At 38.7% G+C, this 25,135-nt stretch overlaps 1 protein-coding gene across 20 annotated transcripts; it reads left to right on the forward strand.

Moving 5' to 3' along the window:
* The first annotated feature begins 4,267 nt into the window (after positions 1 to 4,267).
* ZFP30 (ZFP30 zinc finger protein) lies at positions 4,268 to 23,619 on the forward strand. 20 transcript variants are annotated; one of them, XM_059151526.1, is made up of 9 exons: positions 4,268 to 5,081; positions 5,275 to 5,338; positions 8,333 to 8,477; positions 9,449 to 9,953; positions 10,060 to 10,120; positions 12,755 to 12,839; positions 14,470 to 14,596; positions 15,543 to 15,641; positions 19,779 to 23,619. In XM_059151526.1, exons 6-9 carry the CDS (start codon positions 12,831 to 12,833, stop codon positions 21,131 to 21,133), a joined length of 1,590 nt encoding a protein of 529 aa, XP_059007509.1. In that variant the 5' UTR covers positions 4,268 to 5,081; positions 5,275 to 5,338; positions 8,333 to 8,477; positions 9,449 to 9,953; positions 10,060 to 10,120; positions 12,755 to 12,830; the 3' UTR covers positions 21,134 to 23,619. The 20 variants fall into 20 exon arrangements, with proteins under 20 accessions (XP_059007509.1, XP_059007511.1, XP_059007510.1 ...); XM_059151528.1 differs by having other exon boundaries at positions 9,449 to 9,552; XM_059151527.1 differs by lacking the exon at positions 9,449 to 9,953 and having other exon boundaries at positions 4,268 to 5,138.
* The last annotated feature ends 1,516 nt before the right edge of the window (positions 23,620 to 25,135 follow it).

Below are 25,135 nucleotides of genomic sequence, written 5' to 3' on the forward strand. Positions count from 1 at the left end.
TCCAGAACTGTGGGCCTCTCAGGATCTTCCCTATCCTAGCTCCGAACCAGTAATTAGGAGACTGGATCTATTTTCTGCTCTAAACCAAAGAGCAGAGAAGAAAGCTTTCTGGAAGTTTTCTGGTAAAAAAAAAAAAAAAAAGCTGGCTCTAATGTCTGCTGGTCGAAAAATTTTACCTCTTGACTTGAGGCAAGGATTACCACACATTTCAGGAAAGTATCCCATGTAAAAGGAAGAAAAAGAATTCAAGCTTTTTTGAAAAGAAATTTGAGGGATGCTTGGGTGGCTCAGTGGGTTAAGCCTCTGCCTTTGGCTCAGGTCATGATCCCAGAGACCTGGGATCGAGCCCCGCATCACGCTCTCCGCTCTGTGGGGAGCCTGCTTCCCCCTCTCTCTCTGCCTGCTGCTCTGCCTACTTGTGATTTCTCTCTATGTCAAATAAATAAGTAAAATCTTTAAAAAAAAAAAGAAATTTGATTTGGACATAAAAGACGAAAGTGGACACAAAAACTTTGAACAACTATAATTATACTGAGAGATTGAAAATTATATTGCTCTCATAAATAAGAACAGGAAGCTATGAAGAAGGAAAAAGTAGCCACAGCTCAGGAACAGTCCTTTCAGCAAATACAAATTCCAGGAATAAAAAACCTGAAATAGAGAAGACTGCAAAAACCAAAAATATAAAAAAAATTCTCAGATCTGGAGCCTACAGACTAAAAATCTCATCTATAACTAGCATAAAATATATTTAAAGATCCATGCTATAAGTCAAGAAATTTCAGTACATTGGGGATATAAATAGCATCTAAAGCAAGGTGTTGCAAAAGAACTTTAATGAAAATGAAAATTTAACTTAATTCCAAGAGACAGTAATCCAGTTCAGGAAAATAATGGAAGTAAGTTTCAGGACAACTGTAGAGTACAACTGAAGCCCCAGAATGGTAAACTGAGAGATTCTAATGGGTATTTGAACAATTGAAAAAAAAAATCATCTGTGAACATTTATCATAAATATGGGACATTTTTATCTGTGGAACATCTCTAAAAATTAAGAACAGGTACAAAGAGAATTAATTAAATCCTTAACCTTAATAAAGAAAAAATATCTAGAAAATCTAGTTGATTTTGAAGAAAAAAATAGTTTACATTATTAAATAAATACCAGATATTGACTTAATGAGTAATTGAGATATAACCATATTTGGATGTGGTCAAGGAGAAAGAAAAAGATGGATTTTTTTTTTACTTTAAATGAAATATTATTACACCAGATATTTTTATTACTAAAGACATTTTTAATTACTAAAATGAAACTGATCTTTTAGCTAAAATTGTTCAAAGAAACTGGTATCATCCAAGACTGATTGAAAACATCATTGAATTCATCCAAGATTTCATCTAGGTACAGGTAAAAAAAACCCCAAAAACCAAAACCTAAAAGCTAAACTAAAAAAACCTAATTGACAGATGAATGTTGCAAGTGCAGCTAAAAGAGAAAGTAAAGTGCCCTTCTATTGTTTTATGAAATCCTATTAATTTCAACTTCCTGATTATATAATCCTACAATCTTATCACTCAGAAATAACAATAATCATATTATATATTTTTTGCCTTTAATTATTTTACTCATTTAAATGCCATAGCACCACATTCTCGAGGGCACACTTAATGGCCAAGATTCTGACCATCAAGATTCCAAAACCTGGGGGTGCCTGGGTGGCTCAGATGGTTAAGCATCTGCCTTCAGCTCAGGTCATGATCCTAGGGTCCTTGGATTGAGCCCTGCATCAGGCTCCTTGCTCAGCAAGAAGCCTGCTTCTCCCTCTCCCATTTCCCCTGCTTGTGTTTCCTCTCTCGTTGTGTCTCTCTCTGTCAAATAAATAAATAAAATCCTTAAAAAAAAAAAAAAGATTCCAACACCTGGTAACATAGTGATTCATGCTGGGGAGGAAAAATTTTTCTTTGTTCTACAAGATTCTTTGGGCTGATCTAAGAATTAAATTGACATGAGACAGATTAACAGGAGGTAAACAAAAGTTTAATAACATGTATATTTCCTGTATACAAAGGAGAGACCTAGGAAAACTGAGTGACTCCCCCAAGTGGCCAAAGTCATCATCTTCATTACCATCTTCAGCTAAAGACAAAAAAAGATGCTGGGGGTGGACGGTCAGTTATGGGGGGTTACCACGAAAAGCAGAATAAACAAGGATAAGGTTGTTTTTTGTTTTGTTTTTAAAATTTTATTTATTTGACAAACAGAGATCACAAGTAGGCAGAGAGGCAGGCAGAGACAGAAAGAAAGGGAAGCAGGCTCCCCACAGAGCAGAGAGCCCAGGACCTGGGCTCAATCCCAGGACCCTGGGACCATGATCTGAGCTGAAGGCAGAGGCTGTAACCCAATGAGCCACCCAGATGCCCCAACAAGGATAAGGTTGTTATGTAGATTTAAGTCCATGCCTTCTCCACTGATAATATTCTAGAAATTTAGGTACCTTCTTCTTGGTACAGTGAGGGAGACACCCCTACAAATGTAAAGGTTTCTTTTTTAAAAAGATTTTATTTATTTGAGAGAGAGAGAAGAAGAAGACAAGTGGGGTGAGAGTCAGAGGGAGAAGCAGACTTCCTGCTGACTAGTGATCTTGATTCGGGACTTGATCCCGGGATTCCAGGATCATGGCCTGAGCTGAAGGCAGACACTTAACGACTGAGCCACCCAAATGCCCTAAATGTAAATGTTTCTTACAATAAGTAACTTCTACCCAGTTTCAGACCTTCTGTGTTTGCAGCTTCTTAAAAATAATCAGCCTAAAATAATCCTTATGCTAAAGAAGACATATTTTCGGTGGCAAATTCTGCTCCCCTACACCCACAAACATAATGTCCATGGAAAGTTAAGAAGCAGAAGTGCAGGCCTATCAAAACTATGCCAGAAATAACACACAATAGGGCTACAGGAGAGAAAATTTTTTTACCTCTACCCATTTGGGGTTTTCAGCTGGGGCTCTGTAACAAAAAAGACAGATAACAGGAGACAAATAATTTATTAACATGTATGCACATGTCATATGGGAGAAAACAAGAGTAACTCAAAAGTGGTGGCTTCGCATTCAACAAATAATAAGTTTCTAGAGAAATGATAGGATAAATTAAAGCAGTTTTAGGTTTCCAAGGATGGCAATCTGTGAAAGCAATTAATGAAGTATGGTTTATTTGCAGATTCCTTTGGTGCCATCTATGGGCTAAGAGTCTAGAGTTGTTTCCAATAAGGGAGAATGTATACCCTGTGTTTAGACAGAAGTGGGGGGAGGGAAGAGAGTGCTTTTCCTGACTTTCATGCTTATAAATTGCCTCTAATTCAAAATAATTATGTCAAAAAGGTATATATGGAGGGGACAGTCCCTGGTTTCCTTCCTTCACAGAACATCCACTTTCAATGATACACACACTTTGAGGCACTTCACAATTATAAAAGAAACAGGCCCACAAATGGAATCACTTACCCACAGAGAGCAAGCCAAGATTAACAATTTTAAATAATTAGCAACTGCACTTTTAACTACTCCCAGATATGTGACCTTTGAACAGTCCATTTGAAACTTCCTGATTAGCACTAGAAAGGGAATTTGAAAAATAAGACTCTTCCCTTCCCTCAAAAAGATGACCTGGCATGAAACAACCCTTTCTTTTATTCTGCTAATAATTTCCTTGCCCCACCATCCTGCCTCTAAAATTTTACATTCTGTAAAACTCCTGGGAATATCTATTTATTAGTAGGGATACTGCCCAACTCACGAATAGTTAAATAAAGCCAATTAGATCTTCTGATTCACTCCATTGAATTTCACTTTATTGTTTTTTTAATGCCACAAACCACAGAGACTTCAGACAAACCTGGCATCACAGTCAGGCATAATCACGCACAGTATTCTCTGTGGTGCCTTCCCAGTCCTTCCCGGTGCATTGAAAGACTGGCACATATGCGGGGAAACAGCTCCAAGCAGGAAAAAACAAACCCGGTCTACGATCACACACTCAGGCACTGGAGACACCACGCCAGTACCCCAGCAAACAACACATGAACCATGAGCAGAGCACTGGTTATCGCTCAGGGTCATCCCTTCAAGCCTAAATAAAGATCTGGAGAGGCCCCAAGCCAGGAGCAGACTCCAATGGTTGTTGCTCCAAGAGTCTCCCCAACTTCAGTAAAGGTCAGGGATCGCCCCGCCCCCAACCTACTCCCGCGCCTGCGTACTCTGGACAGAAACGACAACTCCCCGAAGCCTCAGTGCTCGGTGCTTGAGGGTGGCGTTCGCGGCACAAACGGGGGGACCGAGCCAAGAGCCAAAAGTAGAAAGCTAGAATACACAGTGATTTTGGACTACATTTCCAAAAAGGGAGCAGGCTCGGATTATCCTCGGTAGCACCGGTCACTCACAGGGTCACCTTTGCAGGCTTGAGAAACCTTGGCCCTGCCGGAACTCTACTTCTCCACTTGGAAAGCTGACTGCCTGGCCCCATTCTTCCCGGCCAGCCCTTCCTGAAGAACCGAGACACTTGTCCCCGCCCCCTGCGCGCCTGCGCACTCGTGCCGCGATAGGCTATCTGGAAGCTTGGAGATTTGAAGGCTGGGTGGTCGTCAGAGCCGGTCGCGGCAGGATCGCGCGGGGCCCGGCTTTGCTGTGGCCGCGGCTTTTCGGAAAGAAACGAGTACGGGAAGGGCCGGATTCTGCGGACCGGACTTGGGAGTGGGTCCTGGGGCCTCGGACTACTGGGCGATTCCTCCAGAGTGAGGAGACCCGGACCGGGTGGATTTAAACTCGGGCGGCAGTGACGGGGCCGGGCCGGGTTTGTGGGCGCGGCCTATTCTGCAATTCGAGAATTGCAGTCCTACGCTCCTCGGGGTCCTACGCTCCTCGCTCTTCTCCTCAACCACCTAGGCCCGGCCGTAGAGGGCAGTCGGAGGTGGAGCCCCAGAATAAAGGTCCCCTGAAAACGCTGGAGCTAGATTCAGGGCTGACCTCTGAGGTCCGGAGTATCCGCTGGACAGAAGACAACGCGGTGGGCCGTCCCACGGGGTGAGCCCTGGCGATGTGCGAACTACCGCGTTCGCAGAGCCGCGAACCTGGACACGGGTGACCGCAAACATTTGCCTCTCGTTTCCGTTTGTGCATAACTCTGGTGGTTAGGGAGGGTCGCAGGGCACGGAGGGTGGTTTCTAACCGATCAAGAAAAGCCTGGGGTGTTAATGAACACTGTCTGCTTCCCCAGCCCTGCCAGTCTCCGGAGAAGGCCTTTGAAGTGAAAGGAACCGCCTCGGCAAGCCAGGTTCTGTGTGAGTTTGTGCTGCTCTTTGTTTCCGTGAAATGCATTTGATTTTCAGAACACTGGGCTTCTTGATTTTCTTCCCTTGGAATGTGCTGCTTAAGAATGGTCTATTCATCGATTTGGGCTTTAAGATTAATTAGGGGACCTAATTAATAGGTAACGCTCTCTAATGTCCATTTAGTGCAATTCTGCTGTTAGTTAACCGTATGCTATATATTCAGTTGCTTTGTGAGCACTTTTTCTTAAGGATTCTGATTGTGGAAATACCGCTTTGGGAAGTCAGTGTTCGTGCTTTGTTTTCGACTGTGGTTTCTTAAGGAGTAGTTTAGGGTTTGTTTAGATACCTTCAGTGATTCCAGATTAGGGGTGGGGATTTTTTTTCCAAAGGACTCCGTGATTGTAAATTTTTACTACCAGGCAGATGTGGTTGCATGGGTTTGTTTTGCTTATTTTTCACAAATACAAAATGGTATATATTTAAGGTGTACAACATGCTTCAGTATATGTATACATTGTGGAATGGAATGTTTACCACAGTCAGAATAATTAATTAAGGTCCATCACCTCAGAGCTACTTTTGTGTGTGGTGAGAAAACTTCAGATCTACTCTCCTAGCAAATTTTAGGTGTATTATACAGTAACTGTGCTGTACTTTTGGTCTTCAGAACTGACTCATCTTATGACTGAAAGTTTGTAGCATGAATTTGTTTGGGCTGTGTTTTCAGTAGACTCAGGTATATAAGGTGTTTAAGAATTTTGAACCTAGGGGCACCTGGGTGGCTCAGTGGGGTAAGCCTCTGCCTTCTGCTGGGATCATGGTCTCAGGGTTCTGGGATGGAGCCAGCAGGGAGCCTGCTTTCCCCTCTCCCTCTGCCTGCTTGTGATCTCTCTCTCTCTCTCTGTCAAATAAATAAAATCTTAAAAAAATATTTTTTGAACCTAGATTAAAGGAATTTGAATCCTGCTTGCTACTTAAATCTGAGTGAGTCTAAGCAATATTTTTAGTCCCAGTTTCTTCATCTGTAAATCCAGAATTACAATAATATATACCTCACGGGGCGGTTTTAAAGATTGACTAAATTAATATCTCTTAACGCTCTTGAGGAGTACCAGGCACATGAGAAGAGTGCTTAACTAATATTAGCTGTTGGTTTGTTTTTTTTTTTTTTTTTTTTTTTTAGCGATTTTATTTATTTATCAGGGAGAGAGAGTGAGCACAGGCAGACAGAATGGCAGGCAGAGGCAGAAGGAGAAGCAGGTTCCCCGCCGAGCAAGGAGCCCGATGTGGGACTCAATCCCAGGACACTGGGATCATGACCTGAGCCGAAGGCAGCTGCTTTAACCAACTGAGCCACCCGGGTGTCCCTTAGCTGTTGGTTTTAATGATGACTCTTAGTCATTCCATATCAGCTTTCTGTATTCTCAAGAGTAATGAAAATGTGGGGCGCCTGGGTGGCTCAGTCAGTTAAAGCCTCTGCCTTCGGCTCAGGTCATGATCCCAGAGTCCTGGGATCTAGCCCCACATCCCCACATAGGGCTCTCTGCTCAGCGGGGAGCCGGCCCACCCCCCACCCCCACCCCACCTCTCTCTCTGCCTGCCTCTCTAGCCTACTTGTCATCTCTGTCTGTCAAATAAATAAAATCTTAGAAAAAAAAAAAAGAGTAACGAAAATGTGAGATTAATTAGGATGGATGCTTGCAAGCAGGAAAATGAATCAGACACTGGAATGGACCAAAACAGGGATTCTTTTCCTAAAAAAAGATTTTATTTATTAGAGAGAGAGAGAGAGAATGTGCAGGAATGGTGGGGGTGGTGCAGAGGGAGCCGCTCCAGTGAACTTGGAGCCATGGGGAGAGTGGGGCCAAGGGGGAAGCTCCATCCCAGGACCCTGAGACCATGACCTGAGCTGAAATCAGACACTTAATCCACTAAGCCATCCAGGTGCTCCGCAAAAGAGAGATTCTTAATGTGAAGTCTTTGGACTCTGTTTATAGGTTTTCAGGATGACAGAAATCTAAGATTATGTACAGGATTGTTATATATATTTGTCAGCAGGTAATTTAGTGGGGAGGAAATCTATCATTTCATAATATCATCAAAGTTATATAAGACCCAACAAGATTGATTCTTACTACTATAGAATAAAAATCTGGTATAACTAGGAATGGCTTTTGGGATAACCTTTTATAAAAGTAGTATCCAGCAATATGGAAATGATTAAGTAACTCACACTCCATCCCTGTGGTAGAATGTTATGCAATACTAAAAATTACATTTATTAGTAATTTAGTTAATCATCAGGAAAATATTTATGTATAAATATAATATTGAAAAGGATCTTTATGAATAAAAATATTTGAGAAATTGTTAAGTTATATATGTATCATAAACACAATTTATAAGATACATTGCAGGGATTTATTTATTTATTTGTTTTTAAGATTGTACTTATTTATTTGACAGACAGAGATCACAAGTAGGCAGAGAGGCAGGCAGAGAGAGGGAGTGGGGGAAGCAGGCTCCCTGCTGAGCACAGAGCAGGATGCGGGGCTGGATCCCAGGACCTGGAGATCATGACCCAAGCTGAAGGCAGAGGCTTAACCCACTGAGCCACCCAGGCGCCCACATTGCAGGGATTTAATAACTGGTGTATTGACTGGAGCCTGGGAAGGTTAAGCTCAAGTTATTGAGCAGCTGCTGTGAAATAAGCATTTGTTTTTCTCTCTCATAATCACTTTGGAAAAGCATTGTGATCCTTCACAGAAGGATCTCAGGTATTGATGAGAGACAGTATTCAAGAATTGGTAGGAATTTAAAAGAAAGAATTGGTAGGAATTATTCTTTCAGTCACATTGTTTTCCTTGTTGTTACCATTTATGTAGGCCTATTTAATGACAGTTTCTTAATGACTATAAGAAATAAAAAATGACTGAGAAATAAAAAATTCTTTTTAATGGGAATGGCTTTCTTAAAAAATTTTTTTATTTTTTTATTTGACAGATCACAAGTAGACAGAGAGGCAGGCAGAGAGAGAGAGGGAAGCAGACTCCCCGCTGAGCAGAGAGCCCATTGCAGGGCTCCATCCCAGGACTGTGAGATCACGACCTGAGCCGAAGGCAGAGGCCCAAACCACTGAGCCACCCAGGTGCCTTCCCCCCCACCCCGGAAATGGTGGTGTTTTTTTTTTTTTTTTTTTTTAAAGATTTTATTTATTTGACAGACAGAGATCACAAGTAGGCTGAGAGGCAGGCAGAGAAAGAGAGGTAGAAGCAGGCTAACCGCTGAACAGAGAGCCCAATGTGGGGCTCGATCCCAGAACCCTGGGATCCTGACCTTAGCCGAAGGCAGAGGCTTTTTAACCCACTGAGACACCCAGGCGCCCCGGGGAATGCTTTTTAAAACAATATTTCTGGTGGAGTTAATGCAGGCGTGTAAAATAATAAGTAACCAAGGGACCTAAAAGGGAAGAAATTAAAATTATCCATGGTCTCAACATCCAGAAATAATCACTATTAATATTTATAGCATATTTTCTCAAAATATTTCTAGAAGCATGTGTTTTTGTATATGGTTTTATTTCCAAATAATGGGGTAGCCCTAATAGAAAATTTAAAAGAAATCAAGACCTCTAGTTATTAGTTTAAGAGACATTCAGTACCCTCATGGATTATCATGGGTATATGGAGAAAGGTAAAATCCCAGCATCCCCCTTCTTATTTGAGAAATCTTCCAAGTAATTATAATTCTTGTGATAGAAATAGCATTTAAAGTGAGAGACTTAATTATAATTTAAAGTTAATTGTAAGTGTCAGAATGGAAATAGGGAAATTTTCACCCATCTACTGAGGTCTGTTTCACATTAATGATTTAAAATAGCTAATTATATTATATATTGTTTTATAAACTGATCTTTTTTTCTTTCAGTATATCTTGAATACTTTCTATTCCTTAACAGTCTTCTAGAACTTAGTATTTAATGATAACTTTAGTATTCTATTTTATGGATGTTTTATAAATCACATAAGAAATAAGCTATTGGGCAGTAATGTTCAGACTGCCTGAGCAATTCCTTCAACAGGCTTTCTGTGTGCTATTACTTACTCAAATGGGTTACAGGGACACTCTGAAGTGTTTGGCTGAATTTCTGAAGGATTCTCACAACATGAAATAGACCAGTCTGCTTTGTTATGCCAAAAACTTCATTCGTCCTCCTGATTTGGGTGAGAGTTTGAGAAATGAATGAATGATAATTTCCTAGAAAATTAAGCTTACAAAAAACAAAATTATTTTAATTTCAGCAAAGAGTGACTAAAACTAAAAATTCAGAAGTAAAAATAGTAGCATGTTAAATGTATGGAGTTAAATACCAAAAGAAATAGCTGAGAGAGGTAGTTTTTATTTTTTATTTTTATTTATTTATTTATTTTTAAAGATTTTATTTATTTATTTGAGAGAGAGACAGTGAGAGAGAGCATGAGCGAGGAGAAGGTCAGAGGGAGAAGCAGACTCCCCATGGAGCTGGGAGCCCGATGCGGGACTCGATCCCGGGACTCCGGGATCATGACCTGAGCCGAAGGCAGTCGTCCAACCAACTGAGCCACCCAGGCGCCCCATGAGAGAGGTAGTTTTTAGATTTAGAAACTAGGGAAAAGGATAACAGTGATGTAACTTTTGGGGCTTTTTGTAATATAATATTCCTTGCAGAACTATTTTAAATTTATGTCCAGGTATGTGATACAAACCGTTAGAGAACAAGATAAAGATCACCTGGGATATCATCAAGTAGAGGTAACAGAATAAAATTTTATTCTAACTCCATTCCCAGATTGTTTTATGAACCTGTGTGTTCATGTATGTGTATGTATGTAGTTTTTCTGTCAAATATACAATTATAGTATAAAATTCTTTTCTTTTCTTTTTTTTATTTTTTTAGATTTTGTTCATTTATTTGACAGAGATTATAAGTAGGCAGAGAGGCAGGCAGAGAGTGAGGGGGAAGCAGGCTCCCCACCGAGCAGAGCCAGATATGGGGCTCGATCCCAGGACCCTGGGATCATGACCTGAGCCGAAGACAGAGGATTTAACCCACTGAGCCACTCAGGTGCCCCCCAAAATTATTTTCTAACCTACCTTCTCCCGACAATTTGTAGTGATCGTCTTTCCACGATATCAGATAGAATTTTACCTTCATTTTTAGTGTTTTTTTTTTTAATTAAAAAGTTATTTTTTAAATGTTTGTTTATTTTTTTTACTAACCTCTACACTCACCATGGGTGTTGAACTCATGACCCTGAGGTTAAGAGTCATATGCTTTCCGACTGAGCTAGTCAGGCATCCTCATTTTTAGTGGGTTTTTAGTGCCATTGTGTGAACACGATAATTTATTTAACCTGCTAAAGGATATTTAGGTTCTCTCTAGCTTTTTTTGGTCCCATTATAAACACTTTACACATATTCTTTCTATATCGTACTATGAGTATCCATTTCCCTTCCATTTAGTAATAAGTATCATCAATTTTTCAAATCTGCCAGTCCATTTCCTTTTTTTTTTTTTTTTTTAAGATTTTATTTATTTATTTGACAGAGAGAGATTACAAGTAGGCAGAGAGGCAGGCAGAGAGAGAGGAAGGGAAGCAGGCCCCCTGCTGAGCAGAAAGCCCGACGCGGGACTCGATCCCAGGATCCCGAGATCATGAACCGAGCCCAAGGCAGCGGCCCAACCCACTGAGCCACCCAGGCGCCCGTCTACTTCCTTTAATATGCATTTCCTTAGTTACTAGTGAGGTGTTTTTTTTTTTTTTTTTTAAAGATTTTATTTATTTATTTGACAGAGAGCTATCACAAGTAGGCAGAGAAAGAAGGGAAAGCAGACTCCCCACTGAGCAGAGAGCCTGATATGGGGCTCAATCCCAGGACCCTGGGATCATGACCTGTGCCGAAGGCAGAGACTTAACCCATTGAGACACCCAGGTACCCCACTAGCTAGTTTTAACTAATAAGTTGTTTCTACTTTCTAGAGAATTAGTCATGCTTAGGTTTCACAAATTCACTTTTCCCAGCCTGGGTACCAAGAGAGATGGGTTGATAAATGAGATTCTACAGGCAGTATTGATGATTCTGAACAGGCAAATGATGACTGGTGAGCTCTGAGGATTTGGGAATGGTAGTTCACCCTTCCCCCAGGGAGGGATTCCAGTGTGCAAGTATAGTTTTGTCATGATAAATTCTGCTAGCGTGGGCTATATACAAGTAGTTCTCAAATTGTGTCAGTAGGACCAGTAACATCAATATCACTTGGAAACTTTTTTTTTTTTTTAATTTCTTTCCACATGAATGCATTGACTTTAAATTTTTTTTTAAATGTTTACGTGTTTATTTATTTATTTATTTATTTTAAATAAACATATAATATATTTTTATCCCCAGGGGTACAGGTCTGTGAATCACTTGGGAATTTTTTAGAACTGCAAATTCTCAAGCCCAACCCTACACCTCTACTGAATGCCAAACTCTAAGAGTGAGGCCCTGCAAACTGAGTTTTAATAAGCCCTCCAGGTGATTCTGATGTACACAAAGTTTAATCATCAAACTTTGTTGCCCATTATGATGACCTATCAGAAATTTTATAAAATCTGAGGGAGATTTAAAAATCCTGATTCCCAGTTCACACTCTATACTAATGAAATAAAAATGTTTGGGAGCTAGGAGCCAGGCATCAGTATATTTTAAAGATCTGCAGGCAGTTCCAGTGTCTAGCAAAGTTTGGGAAACTCTTGTCCAGAGTATTTTTTTCTAAAGATTTTATTTATTTATTTGACAGACAGAGATCACAAGTAGGCAGAGAGGCAGGCAGAGGGGGCTGGGAAGCAGGCTCCCCACTGAGCAGAAAGTCCGATGCCAGACTTGATCCCCGGACCCTGAGATCATGACCCAAGCTGAAGGCAGAGGCTCAACCCACTGAGCCACCCAGGTGCCCCCAGAGTATTTTCTGTTTCTACATTTAGGGAGGCCCACCACATTCCTGAGTCTTGGAAAGATGTCTGGTTCAGATGATGTAACAACCACTTCTCAGCTGGGAAGGTGGGAATGGAGGGAGATGGATCTGCTCAGGACAGGCCTGGGCAGCCCGTGCTCAGTTCCAGATCAGCCTCCCTAGGGTAGGGGACTAATTAGAAACCCTCCTGCTGCTAAAGTGTCTGGACATGATCTTCCAGGGCAAGTCTCTGCTCTCTGTCTGTCCTTGTGCAACTGATTTTCCTGTGGTTTTGAGGAGGACATGTATTTTTCTAAACTACCTCTTATCTCTCATTGTCTGTGTGTTGGAGCAGGGAGGAGTGTAGGAAGGGAGAAATAGTGTGACGTTTTAAAATTGGGAGAGTTCTGAGGCAATTGTAGTCTTACGGCTTCACCTTCTTCCCCCAGCTCTAGCTTCTGTGGACTCTGCTTCTCCAGTAAATGACCTTTGAGGAAAACTGACCAATTCTTGGAATCTAAAATCATGGCTCATGTAAGTTGGTGTTTCTGTTTGAAGCACTGTAATGTTTTTCAGGTTATGTGAAAATTCTCATTAACTATCCAGAAAGTTCCTAACAGCCCTGTCCAATAGCTTTTCCTCAGTCTTTCCCATTCTAGTAAGGGATGGAACCAGGCAGCCAGGCCCCTCCCATGTGCTTCACTCTTTTCCACCCATGTCCATGTGTCTGTTGACCAAATAATTCAGTGTATTGACTGTGTTCAGTCTTTGTCTAGAGCAGAGATAAGGTAGAAGTGAAGTCTCTAGAGGGAGTTGTTTGATCTTAGACTCTTAGTAGTGGAGAACACTAGAGTAGCATTGTCCAAAAGAATTATAATGTGAGTGACCTGTATAATTTAAAATTTTCTAGTGGGGGTATTTTTAAAACTAGAATTAGTACTTTCTTAAGGGCAGTTGGCAGCATGTCAGTCTCATAAAAAGTATAGTATAATATGCGAGGCACTTATATAATCTTGAACTTTTTTGAAGTTACATTAAAAAATAACACATGCAGTTAATTTTATTTTTTAAAAGATTTTATTTGTTTATTTGACAGACAGATCACAAGTAGACAGAGAGGCAGGCAGAGACAGAGAGAGGGAAGCAGGCTCCCTGCTGAGCAGAGAGCCTGATGAGGGGCTCAATCCCAGGACCCTGAGATCATGACCTGAGCCGAAGGCAGCGGCTTAACCCACTGAGCCACCCAGGCGCCCCATGCAGTTAATTTTAATGTTTTATTTAACTCAATATAGCCAAAATTTATATATATACGGCACCAAAATATTACCATTTCAAAAGTGTTTTATGTTTGTTTTTCTTTCTAAAGTTTTTTATATCTGGTATGTATTTTTGAATTATAGCATATCTAAATTTGGACTAGCCACAATTTAAGTATTCGATAATAACATCTATAAGCCAGCATATTGGACATTGCAGCTTCAGAGATTTTGTGTAACCTAAATTCTAAATATAACTTAATACCTTTAAAAGTATAGAAATACCTAAATATAATCATTCCCAAGTCTAACACAAATGGACTATTTTTTAGTAAATTAAAAACATTCAGTAAAGTATTTGTTATAACAAAGAAAAATGCTATAGTGATGAAGTCAGGTCTGGAAGAAATTCTGTAATTTTACACAGACTCTACTTTTTAAAAATAGAGATTTAATGGTTCATTTGGAGGAAAAGAAATCCATCTGTTTTTTTCCCTTCTAATCCTTTAAGGAAGAGAGGTTAGAATAAAGCATACATTTATTGAGAGTTTTTTTAGGCCCACTTAGGCCCAATGCAAGCAGTGTTCTTATGAACGCTATTTCAGTTATTTGTGAAATTCTGATGAACTATGTGAACATACCTAGAAATAAGTAAAATTAGGTATCTGATGGTATATATAAAGTATTTTCTTTAGCGGTGGTTGGCAGAGTACAACTTGTGAGCCAGATTCGTTCCTTGGCCTGTTTTTTCCAGCCTATGAGCTCATTATGTTTTGAAAGAATTGTTTTAAAAAAGAAGGGAAAGGGGAAGGATATGAAACAGATCATATGTGGCATGCAAAGCTTAAATATTGGCCCTTTAGAGAAATAAATAATTTTAGAAATAATACACGGGTTTGTCATTTCAGCATTTGGTGATGTTCAGAGATGTGGCCGTAGACTTTACTCAGGAAGAGTGGGAATGCCTGAACTCATATCAGAGGAATTTGTACAGAGATGTGATACTAGAGAACTATAGCAACTTGGTGTCAGTGGGTAAGCTTATCTGTGTCATATAATTTAGAAATTCACAGGACTGAATTTCTTCCTAGAAACTAGCTGAATATCTTCTTTGTAGTTAGGAATAGGCACCTGTTGTTGTTAAGCAATTAAATAGCACTTTAGCTTCCCCCATAATCCAGTGACCTTTATGTCTTTCTGTGCCTTTTCTGTAATTATTCCTCTTTAGTGACAGCTAGATATAAATTCTCAGACACTTCACAGCAAAACCATTGTCAAAGAAATCAGGTTTCTTATTGCTCTAGAAGGCCTGTTATCTGTTATTCACTTGTAATGTGAGTGGGAAGACTAGAGATTCTGGCTCCCCATATCTATTTAAAAAGCTTATACAACATATATGTTGCTGGGTTCAGTCAACAGTTTGTTAAAACTCAAATTGACACATTCAGTTTACCCCAGCAGATATAACTACCTTTTAATTGATTTGTGATTAAAAGTTTAAAATACATGAATTTTTGCATTTAATATTAGATGTATATCCTGGTAAGAAACTAATTATTTTCCTCTTAGCAAAATACCTAATAAAAGTATCTAATAAGTATGTACAGTGTTTACTATGTACTAAGTACTTATCCAGACACTTTACATTTATAAAATCAAACCTTACAGCAGTCCAATGAGTAGACATAATACCTCCTTTTAACAACTGAGAAAACTGAGGCCATAGTGACCCAGGTGGCAGAGGGAGGATTTGAAGCCAATGCTCTCAAATCAATACTTCCTCAAAAAAACTCAAAAAATCATTACTTCCTCTCAAGAAAGAGACTATATGAGTTTAAATTAAAGTAAGACAGTGTTCCTATTTCTCTGTTCTTATTGTTCTTTGTGGTCCTGAAGTAACACCAATACGAATGTTTTTCAGTCCCTGAAGGCTCGATCAAGTTAATTCTTTCTTTATTATGTACCGTTATGTTTTTTCAAGCAGGATGTTCCATTTCTAAGCCAGATGTGATCACCCTACTAGAGCAAGGGAAAGAACCCTGGATGGTTGTGAGGGATGAGAGAAGAAGAAGGAGCCTTGGTGAGTAAATGCTATTCAGGCAGAGATTCGTGGTTCTGGCATGGCACAGCCTGCTGGTTGACAAGGAAACACACCCCATAGACGTTGATAATGAAGAGAAGACCTGAAACTTGGGAAGAAAACTTAGATCTCCGCATGAGCCCGCAAGGAAATTTCATCTATACTTCCACTTACTACTTGTTTCTTCACTCTCATATTTCCCTGTCATTTCAGTGGGGGAAACTTCATAATGGCAACCATTTTACCTGTATTTTGGATCAAATTCGTTTTTGGTTCATCTTTTGTATATATATTTCTCTGGTGCTCTCTTTTCATGAAGTTTACATTGTAGTAGGGAAGTCATACAATACACAGATAAACAAATGGATTACCAAATATCATGAAGTGATTAAGTTATGAAGAAATGTAAGTAGTATAAGAAAATGGAGAATTGTGATGGCTTGAAAGGGGTAACTTTAGATAGGGTGGTCAGAGAAGAGGAACCAGTTATAAGAGGCTCCAGCTGATCAAAGATGGAACCACTTGATTATCTATGCACATAACTGCAATGTAACATAACACATAAAATATGCTTAATTCCACAAATTCTTAGTGATACTAATAATAAATTGTTCAGCATTGGAAACTACTAGAGATTTAACTAATTCGGGAAATATAAAGGAAAAGAAGTATTTTCCTTTTCTTATAAGAAATGTACCAATAGTAGATAGAGGGATGTTTTTCTTAATAAATGAAAGATGACAGAATTAGAATATTACCATTTTGGAACCCTTAATGAACAGTTGGATGTGGGCATTAAACATCATACTGATAACATCACAGGAATGGGGATAATCAGACCTGTTTCTTCTAGTGAAAGGATACAGTATCATCTATGAAATAACTTTGCCAATAAAATTAGTCCTACATCTGATGAGTTTCTAAAGGCAACTGCCAATTTATGGGAAGAAGATAGAGGAACGGGACACTTGGGTGGCTCAGTTCGTTAAGCAACTGCCTTTGGCTCAGGTCATGATCCCGGAGTCCTAGGATCGAGTCCCACATCGGGCTCCCTGCTTAGCAGGGAGTCTGCTTCTCCAGCTGACCTCTCCTCTCATGCTCTCTCTCTCTCAAATAAATAAAATCTTTAAAAAAAAAAAAAAAAAAGAAGAAGAAGGTAGAGAAACATGTTCTGCTGCACCTTGGCATTATAGTCAGCAAAATTAAGCAATAGGAAATCCTATAGGGTCAAAAAATAGTTTCTTCAACAAATAAATTATAAGGGAAATTCAAAGAAAGCAGCAAAACCTTTAGATTAAAAGATGTAAAAGACCTGTCCACCAGTTGTACTCTATGGACTTTTTTGGGGGGATCCATTTACTATTTTTGAATTATTTAAAATTTTATGTTTGAGATGATTGGAAGTGTGAACACTGTTTCTTATAATCTTAAAGAATTACTGTTCATGTTTTTAGGTTTCGATAATAGTATATGATTAGAGATAAATCCTTTAAGCAGAAAAATTAGTATATGGGATTTGCTTCAAATAATGTGAGGAAAGTGGATTGGGGTGTGCATACAGCCCTGGATTGGGCACGGGTTGGTGGTGGTTGAGGTTGGGTCATAGATGCATGGATATTCATTATACTGTCCTACTTTTGTGTACGTTAGAGATACTCTGTAGTATAAAAAGTTTTATTTTAAAGTTATGGGGAGATAAGATAATAAGAAAATGAGAGGTGAGAGAGCAGTGAATACAAGTATATTCAAGTCTTGGAGAAATTCTGCCCTAAAAGCACACACATGGGATATAGGAAATGTCTTTTAAGATGTGAGGTATTAGAACATATTTATATGTTGAAAGGAATGATTTCAAAGAGAAGAAAATTGATGGAGTAGAGAGGATAATTTTGTAAAGAATGACCTTCAGTAGATAGGAAGAAGTAGGAGCCAATTTATGAAGAAAACCCATGCATATGAAAAGGATATGGACACAGGTTGGTTGAATAATGTGAAGGGAAGAGTACATGTTTTTCTTTCAATTGCTTCTGATTTCATATTGAAATAAAGAGTAGGATTATTGGCAGAATATGAGGATTATTTAGTATTTTATTGGAATTCAGTATGGATTACTCAGTATTTGGTCAGCATTGATTCTGAGTAGTACACTCCATGGTTATAGGGTTTTAATATTTACAGATTTCTTAATACATTCGCCCTGGTGTTATTGTGACTAAAACTGCCTCTGTCATAAATACATATCCCATATCCTCTTACATCAACAAAAGAAAAAAGGTGATTAAAGACATCATTCCTTGGGAAACAAATTAATTTTATAACCAGGTAATATGCTCCTCATTTTCTTTTTAATTAAAGCTGATACCCTGCAAATGGAAATAACGTTTCTTCTTTTATATTGATCTAAGAGGGGGTAGTATTTTGCTTGCACATTGGCGTTGTTTACTAAAGTTCTTGATTCAGTAGAATCCAAACTAGTGTTTGGTTTATTACTTTTTTTTTTTTTTTTTTTAAAGATTTTATTTATTTACTTGAGAGGTAGAGATCACAAGTAGGCAGAGAGGCAGAGAGAGAGAAGGAAGCAGGCTCCCTGCTGAGCAGAGAGCCCGATGCAGGGCTTGATCCCAGGACCCTGGGATCATGACCTGAGCCCGAAGGCAGAGGCTTTAACCCGCTGAGCCACCCAGGCACCCCTGGTTTATTACTTTTAAATGGTTAAATATTTTACATATATCTTAAAAGTTGTAACGTTAACATTTCTTAATGTAGGCCAATCTTTTGGTATTTAAGTTCAGCCTTTTGTTTCATTGTAGGTCCAGCCAGTTCTTTCTTGATTAGATCACACATACATTGTGAAGGCTATTATTTCTAGTTTCAGTTTGTTTAAAGTAGAACAAGATCCTAAAGTATTCAGCTTTGTTTTTATAGGAATGATGGTCTTAGTTGCTTGCAGGGATAAGAACTGGCATAAACAAATTTGCGAACAAATATAGCTGACTTTTTGTTTATACAGATCATAAGATTACAGCTCAGCGTTCATGCTGTAGTATCCAAGCTGAGAATATTCAAAATGCAAAGTCTTGATTTGGCATGTCTTCTAAATGTCAGGGGCATATATGAGAGTGTCCGTTTCATTATATCCACATTGAGAATGTTCTGTTTTGTTAATGAAAAGCTTTAAGTTTTATAGAAGGAGTTGTTTTATTTTTTAAAGATTTTATTTTTAAGTAATCTCTATACCCGAAGTGAGGCTCAAACTCACAACCCCGAGATCAGGAGTCACATGTTCCACCAACTGAGCCAGCCCCGTTCCCCATAGGATGAGTTTTATAACTTGTTCTGCTTTGTGATAATAAAGAGTATAAAAAAGTAGGAAAATTTATGAATATATATGTAAAACAAAATTGAAAAAGTGTTAAGAAACAAGGAACAAATTTCTACTGGGATAGAAAGTAAAGGATATAAATTAGATGGAATCAGCATAGTCTGATTTTTAACATGATACCTAAAGGATAAAAGGACCCCAACTATGTGGAGAATGCAAGCTGGCAGTTCTGGGAGATTTAATAGCCAGTGAAAGCTCTAAGAAATAGAAAGATTATGACATATTCTAGGAGCTGAAAGGAGGCTAGTGGAATAGGAGTATAGGGAACAAAGGAGACAATGACAAGGTGATATGGTAAACAGAAGCCATGTTATTCATGATAAGATGTTTGTACATTATTTTATTTAAAAGGAGTAATCATTTAAAAACTTAAGGGGGTGCCTGGTTGGCTCAGTCAGTTAGGTGTCTGCCTGTGGCTCAGGTCATGATCCCAGGGTCCTGGGATGGAGTCCTGCATTGGGCTCTCTGCTCAGTAGGGAGCCTGCTTCCCCCTCTCCCTGTGCACCTCTTGTGTGCACGCTCGCTCGCTCCCTCTCACTGTCTCTCAAATAAATAAATAAAATCTTCTAATAAGTAAAAATTCAAGTAAAGATTCTCTAACTGCATCAAATACATGATTACGTTAGAGGTTTTTAGCTCATTTACTTCAACTGAGTTTTATTTTCGATTTTTTTTTTCTACTACAAAGTTTTTATTTGCTGGTTTACTTTTTCTAGAATAAGAAAATAGCATGTATTTATCTTGTTTTCTTTCAGATTTAGAATCTAGATATGACACTAAAAAGTTATTTCAAGAAAAGGATATTTTTGAAATGAATTTATCTCCGTGGGAGATAATGGGAAGAATTAGAAGTTGTGGCCTTGAAGACTCCTTTATCAGAAAAGATTATAAATATAAAAAGTTTGAGGGACAAGAAAATCCTCAAGAAGGATATTTCAGGCAAGTGAAAAAAATGCCCACCTACAAAAAACTCACATCTCTTACTCTGTATCAGAGAATTCATAATAGAGAGAAACCCTATGAATGTGGGGACTGTGGGAAGGCCTTTAGAGTGCGCCAACAACTTACTTTCCATCAGAGAATTCACACTGGTGAAAAGCCCTATGAATGTAAAGAATGTGGAAAAGCCTTTAGACAGTGTGCCCACCTTAGTCGACATCAGAGAATTCACACTTCTGACAAACTCCTCGAATGTAAAAAATGTGGAAAGATCTTTACATGTGGTGCAGATCTTCGAGTACATCAGAGAACTCATATTGGTGAGAAGCCCTATGAATGTAAGGAATGTGGGAAGGCCTTTAGAGTGCGAGGACAACTTAATCTCCATCAAAGGATTCATACTGGTGAGAAACCCTATGAATGTAAGGAATGTGGGAAGACCTTTAGGCAGTACGCACACCTTACACGACATCAGAGACTTAATATTGCTGAGAAATGCTATGAGTGTAAGGACTGCGGGCAGGCTTTTTTGTGTAGTACAGGCCTTCGAGTACATCACAAACTTCATACTGGTGAAAAACCCTATGAATGTAAGGAATGTGGAAAGGCCTTTAGGGTGCGGCAACAACTCACTCTCCATCAGAGAATTCACACTGGTGAGAAACCCTACGATTGTAAAGAATGTGGGAAGACCTTTAGTCGCGGCTATCATCTGACTCTCCATCAGAGAATTCATACTGGTGAGAAACCTTATGAATGTAAGGAATGTCAGAAGTTCTTTCGCCGTTACTCAGAACTTATTTCACATCAAGGTATTCATATTGGAGAGAAACCCTATGATTGTAAGGAATGTGGGAAGACCTTTAGACTGTTTTCACAACTTACTCAACATCAGAGTATTCATTTTGGTGAGAAACCTTATAAATGTAAGGAATGTGAGAAGACTTTTAGACTGCTGTCACAACTTACTCAGCATCAGAGTATTCATACTGGTGAGAAACCCTATGACTGTAAGGAGTGTGGGAAGGCCTTTAGACTTCATTCATCACTTATTCAACATCAGAGAATTCACTCTGGAGAAAAACCGTACAAATGTAAGGAATGTAAAAAGGCATTTAGACAACATTCCCATCTAACTTACCATCAGCGAATTCATAATGTAACTAAGTAATTATAGGAAAGCCTTCTACTGTGAATTTTATGTTAAAGGGCATTAGAAAATAAATTCTAGGGGAAGTTATTGAATATAGGAATCCCTTTTGCTTCATGCTTAGAACTCAGCTAAATAAGAGGTTTTATTTGAAGGAAAGGATATATTAATTTCATGAATTTGTAAAAGCCTTTCCTCAGCATTAAAAACCATGTTAAACTTCAGGAAATTTGTTCTAGAAAGAAACTCTTAAAGGAGTAACTATAAGAGAGCTTTTGATCTTATCTATTGTATCACATCTATTCTTCCCATCTGTATAATATACCTATGGAGGTTGCTAGGGCACCTAACTCATCCCAAAAATGATAATTGAAAGGAAAGTCATTTAGCCTGCATTTCCTATTGAACTGTATTTTAGGGCAACTAGAAGTTGATGAGCTAAAATTCTTTATTAGAGTTTTGTAACACATAATGAAATAGTGGATCTAGGCACAAATCTCAGTAGAGGTTAAGACCAGTAGATACCCATCAATTGATTTTAATCTCATGAAAAGTAGGATAAAACACTTTGTACCCCCAATGAGTTAGAATAAAGCATATGCATCTTGCCCTCAAATATTGAACCTGAATCTAAGCATCAAGATCTAACTCCCACTTTAGAGAAAATTCAGGGAACAGAAGAACATGATAGAAGAAGAAGCAATTAAACTAATCTAAAATGTGAGTAATTCTACAAGATGAATGACCTAGCTTCTCAAGCAATAAAATGGCATTGAAAAAGGGGAGGTAGAACTCTAGGATATTAAATGAGTCTGAAGAAATGCATACCAATCAAATGTAATGAATTAGATTCACGAGTTGAACAAACATGTAAAGAGGACATTTTTATAACAATTGGGGAAATGGGAGTATGGACAGCATTAGATAATATTTAAAAATTATGTTTTTGTTAGGTGTGATAATAGCATCGTGGTTATGTAAAAATGTTAGAGGTAAGTTTATACACAAGATGATGTTAATGTCTGAAACTTTTTAAAAATGCTTATGCAAAAGAAAAATTAGAATGGATAACTTGTTTGTCAGAGTGATGGTAAGATGAGTCTTGGGTACATGGTTTTTGTTTATTTTGTTTTTGTTATTTTCTCTACTTTCATGTATTTCAACTTTCCCATAATATTATTTTAAAGATAAAATTAGCTATGGTATTATAACCCAATTGAAGTAAATGATTTTTAAAAAATTACTATATAACAAAATTTGTGGATGTTGTCAAAGCTCTGCACATTGGTATATTAAATATGCTATATCATCTTTGGGAAATAAAAACTGAGGGTCCAGATTTTATCTAGTTCACCTGTTACTACCTCTGTTACCATGCCTGTCCCATAGTACTTCATATGTTTAAAGAATGAGTTTAAAAGCAATTACTACACCTAAATGTGGAAATTAATGGACTGGACCTTCAGTATTTAATAAGATAGTTACCAGCAATATGTTGAGCACTCATAACTGAGCACTTGAATTGTGGCTAGTTTGAATTAAAATGATGGTAAAGTGTAAAATACACATGAGGTTTTGAAAATTTAGGTTTTTTTTTTTTAAGATTTTATTTATTTGACAGAGATCACAAGTAAGCAGAGAGGAAGGCAGAAAGCCCGATGCGGGGCTCAATCCCAGGACCCTGGGATCATGACCTGAGCTGAAGGCAGAGGCTCTAACCCACTGAGCCACCCAGGCACCCCCGAAGATTTAGTTTTTTAAAAAGTGTAATTTATTTTGTTTCTCGCAGAATTTCTCTGTTGTGATATCCAGTGGGTTGCATTATTACATAATACAGAACCCAATTTTAGTATCTTTCTGCTCCTAAGTAGCATGTTTGCATCCTGAGGTCTTGGTTCTACCCTGAGTCATGCTTCCCCGCCCCCCCCCCCCCCTTCATGAAAGGTAGCCCGTGTTTACAGCTGAGTAGATTTCTCAGACTGTTTTTAGCCTGGAGATGTTTTGGGATCCCAAGCCCCTTTCACTTTGTATTGTTTCTGTCCCATTAAGTTCAAGCTAGTTGTCTTAACAACTGTATTTTAAATGGATTTTATTAGGGTTCACTTAGACAGAAGATCAACAGGCTCTTCTTTTTGTTGGGCTCCCTATGAGGCCACTGTGGAAAAATGACTTTGAAATTCTTAGAAGCCCTGCTATTTCACAGAAAGGCTAAGTTAGGTTCATCCTTATTCTGAGGCTTCATTTTTAGGACAGCACCATATTTTTTATTTTTATTTTTTTCTCCTCTCAGTCCCAATTAGAACTTTGAAAACCCTTTGTTATCTGGAAACACTGCCATGGAACCCTCTGTATTTCCTTGAAATTCTACTTGAAATATTCACCAGTTGATACAATGAGTAAAATGTGATTTTTCTCTTTTCCTGTGTTATGATGGATTATCTTCATGAATTTCCAAACATTGGCTAAGCCTTACATCGCTGGAATAAATTCCATTTGTTTGTAGTGCATACTTCATAGTAGTACATAAATATATTGCTGGATTTACTGTGGTTGCTATGATGTGCTAATATTTTGCTGAGGACTTTTTTTTTTAAGGATTTTTGTATCACTGTTCATGAGGAATACTGGTATACTGATCTGTAGTTTTCTTTTATTTAACTGTCCCTCATTTTGCTAACATGGTGATGGTGGCCTCAAAAATGGGTTTCGAAGTATTGCCTCCTTTCAGTTTCTGGAAGAGGTAGTGTAGAATCATTGATTATTATTTAAATGTTTGGTGAAACCATTGGGATTTGAAATGGACTGAATGTGTCTGCTCAGAATTCATGTTGACATCCTAAACCCCAATGTGCTGACAGGAAGTAGAGCCTTTTGGAGGTACTTAAGTGATGATGGTGGATCCCTCCTGATTGAGATTAGTCCCCTTATCAAAGGGATCCCAGAGAGCTCTCTTACACTTTTCTGTTATGTGAGGATACAAGAAATTGGCAGTCTTTTTTTTTTTTTTAAGATTTTATTTATTTATTTGACAGAAAGAGATCACAAGTAGGCAGAGAGGCAGGCAGAGAGAGAGGAAGGGAAGCAGACTCCCTGCCGAGAAGAGAGCCCTATGCGGGGCTCGATCCCAGGACTCCAAGACCACGACCCGAACCGAAGGAAGAGGCTTAACCCGCTGAGCCACCCAGGTGCCCCCAAAATGGCAGTCTTCATTTTGGAAGAGGATTCTCACCAGAAACTGACCATACTGGCACACTGGTGTCAGTCTTCCAGTCTTGAGGATTGGGAGAAATTTGTTTATAAGCCACCCAGTCTATTGTACCGCATTATAGCAGCCAAAAATCAGTAAGATGGAAATTGGTCCCTGAAGTGGGGTGTTAATGTAACAAATATATAGAAATGTGGAAGTGGCTTTGGAACTGAATAATAGGTAAGGGCTGGGAGAGTTTTTAGATGCATGCAAAAAATAAGGACATAAGTGCCAATTTTGGTGATACTCAGAAAAGAGAAAAAGCTGAAAAGAAAACTTCAATCTTAGAGAATACATTATTGACAGAATGTTGGTAGAAATACGGATGGTAAAGGCAAGGACTAATGAGGTTTTGGATGGAAGTGAGGAACATGTTACTGGAAACTGAGGAAAGGCATTTCTTTTTATGAAGTGACAAAGAACTTGGCAAAATTATGTTCTGTCTAATGTTTTGTGCGAAGTAGAACTGAGTAATGAAAATGAAGGTGTGGCTTGGTTCCTTGGCTCCCTGACTGATTAAAATGCAAGAAGAAAGAACAGATACTTGGAAAATTCTTAGCTGAATAGTTAAGTGGTATTAAAATGCTATTAAAGTGAGGGCATTGATTGGGAAAGAATGGAATCCTTTAAGATGGCATGTGGACAAATGGGAAGGCTCTGATGTAGCTGGGACATTGAGCTCCTATATTCTGAGTCTTCTTTACCAGTGGAAGCAGCCTCATCAGCAGATGTGGCCTTTCCACTCCTAGTGACAGTGGAATCCCCACCCACAGTGG

Source organism: Mustela lutreola, chromosome 16, assembly GCF_030435805.1.
Source record: "Mustela lutreola isolate mMusLut2 chromosome 16, mMusLut2.pri, whole genome shotgun sequence".
Classification (NCBI taxonomy): Eukaryota; Metazoa; Chordata; class Mammalia; order Carnivora; family Mustelidae; genus Mustela; species Mustela lutreola.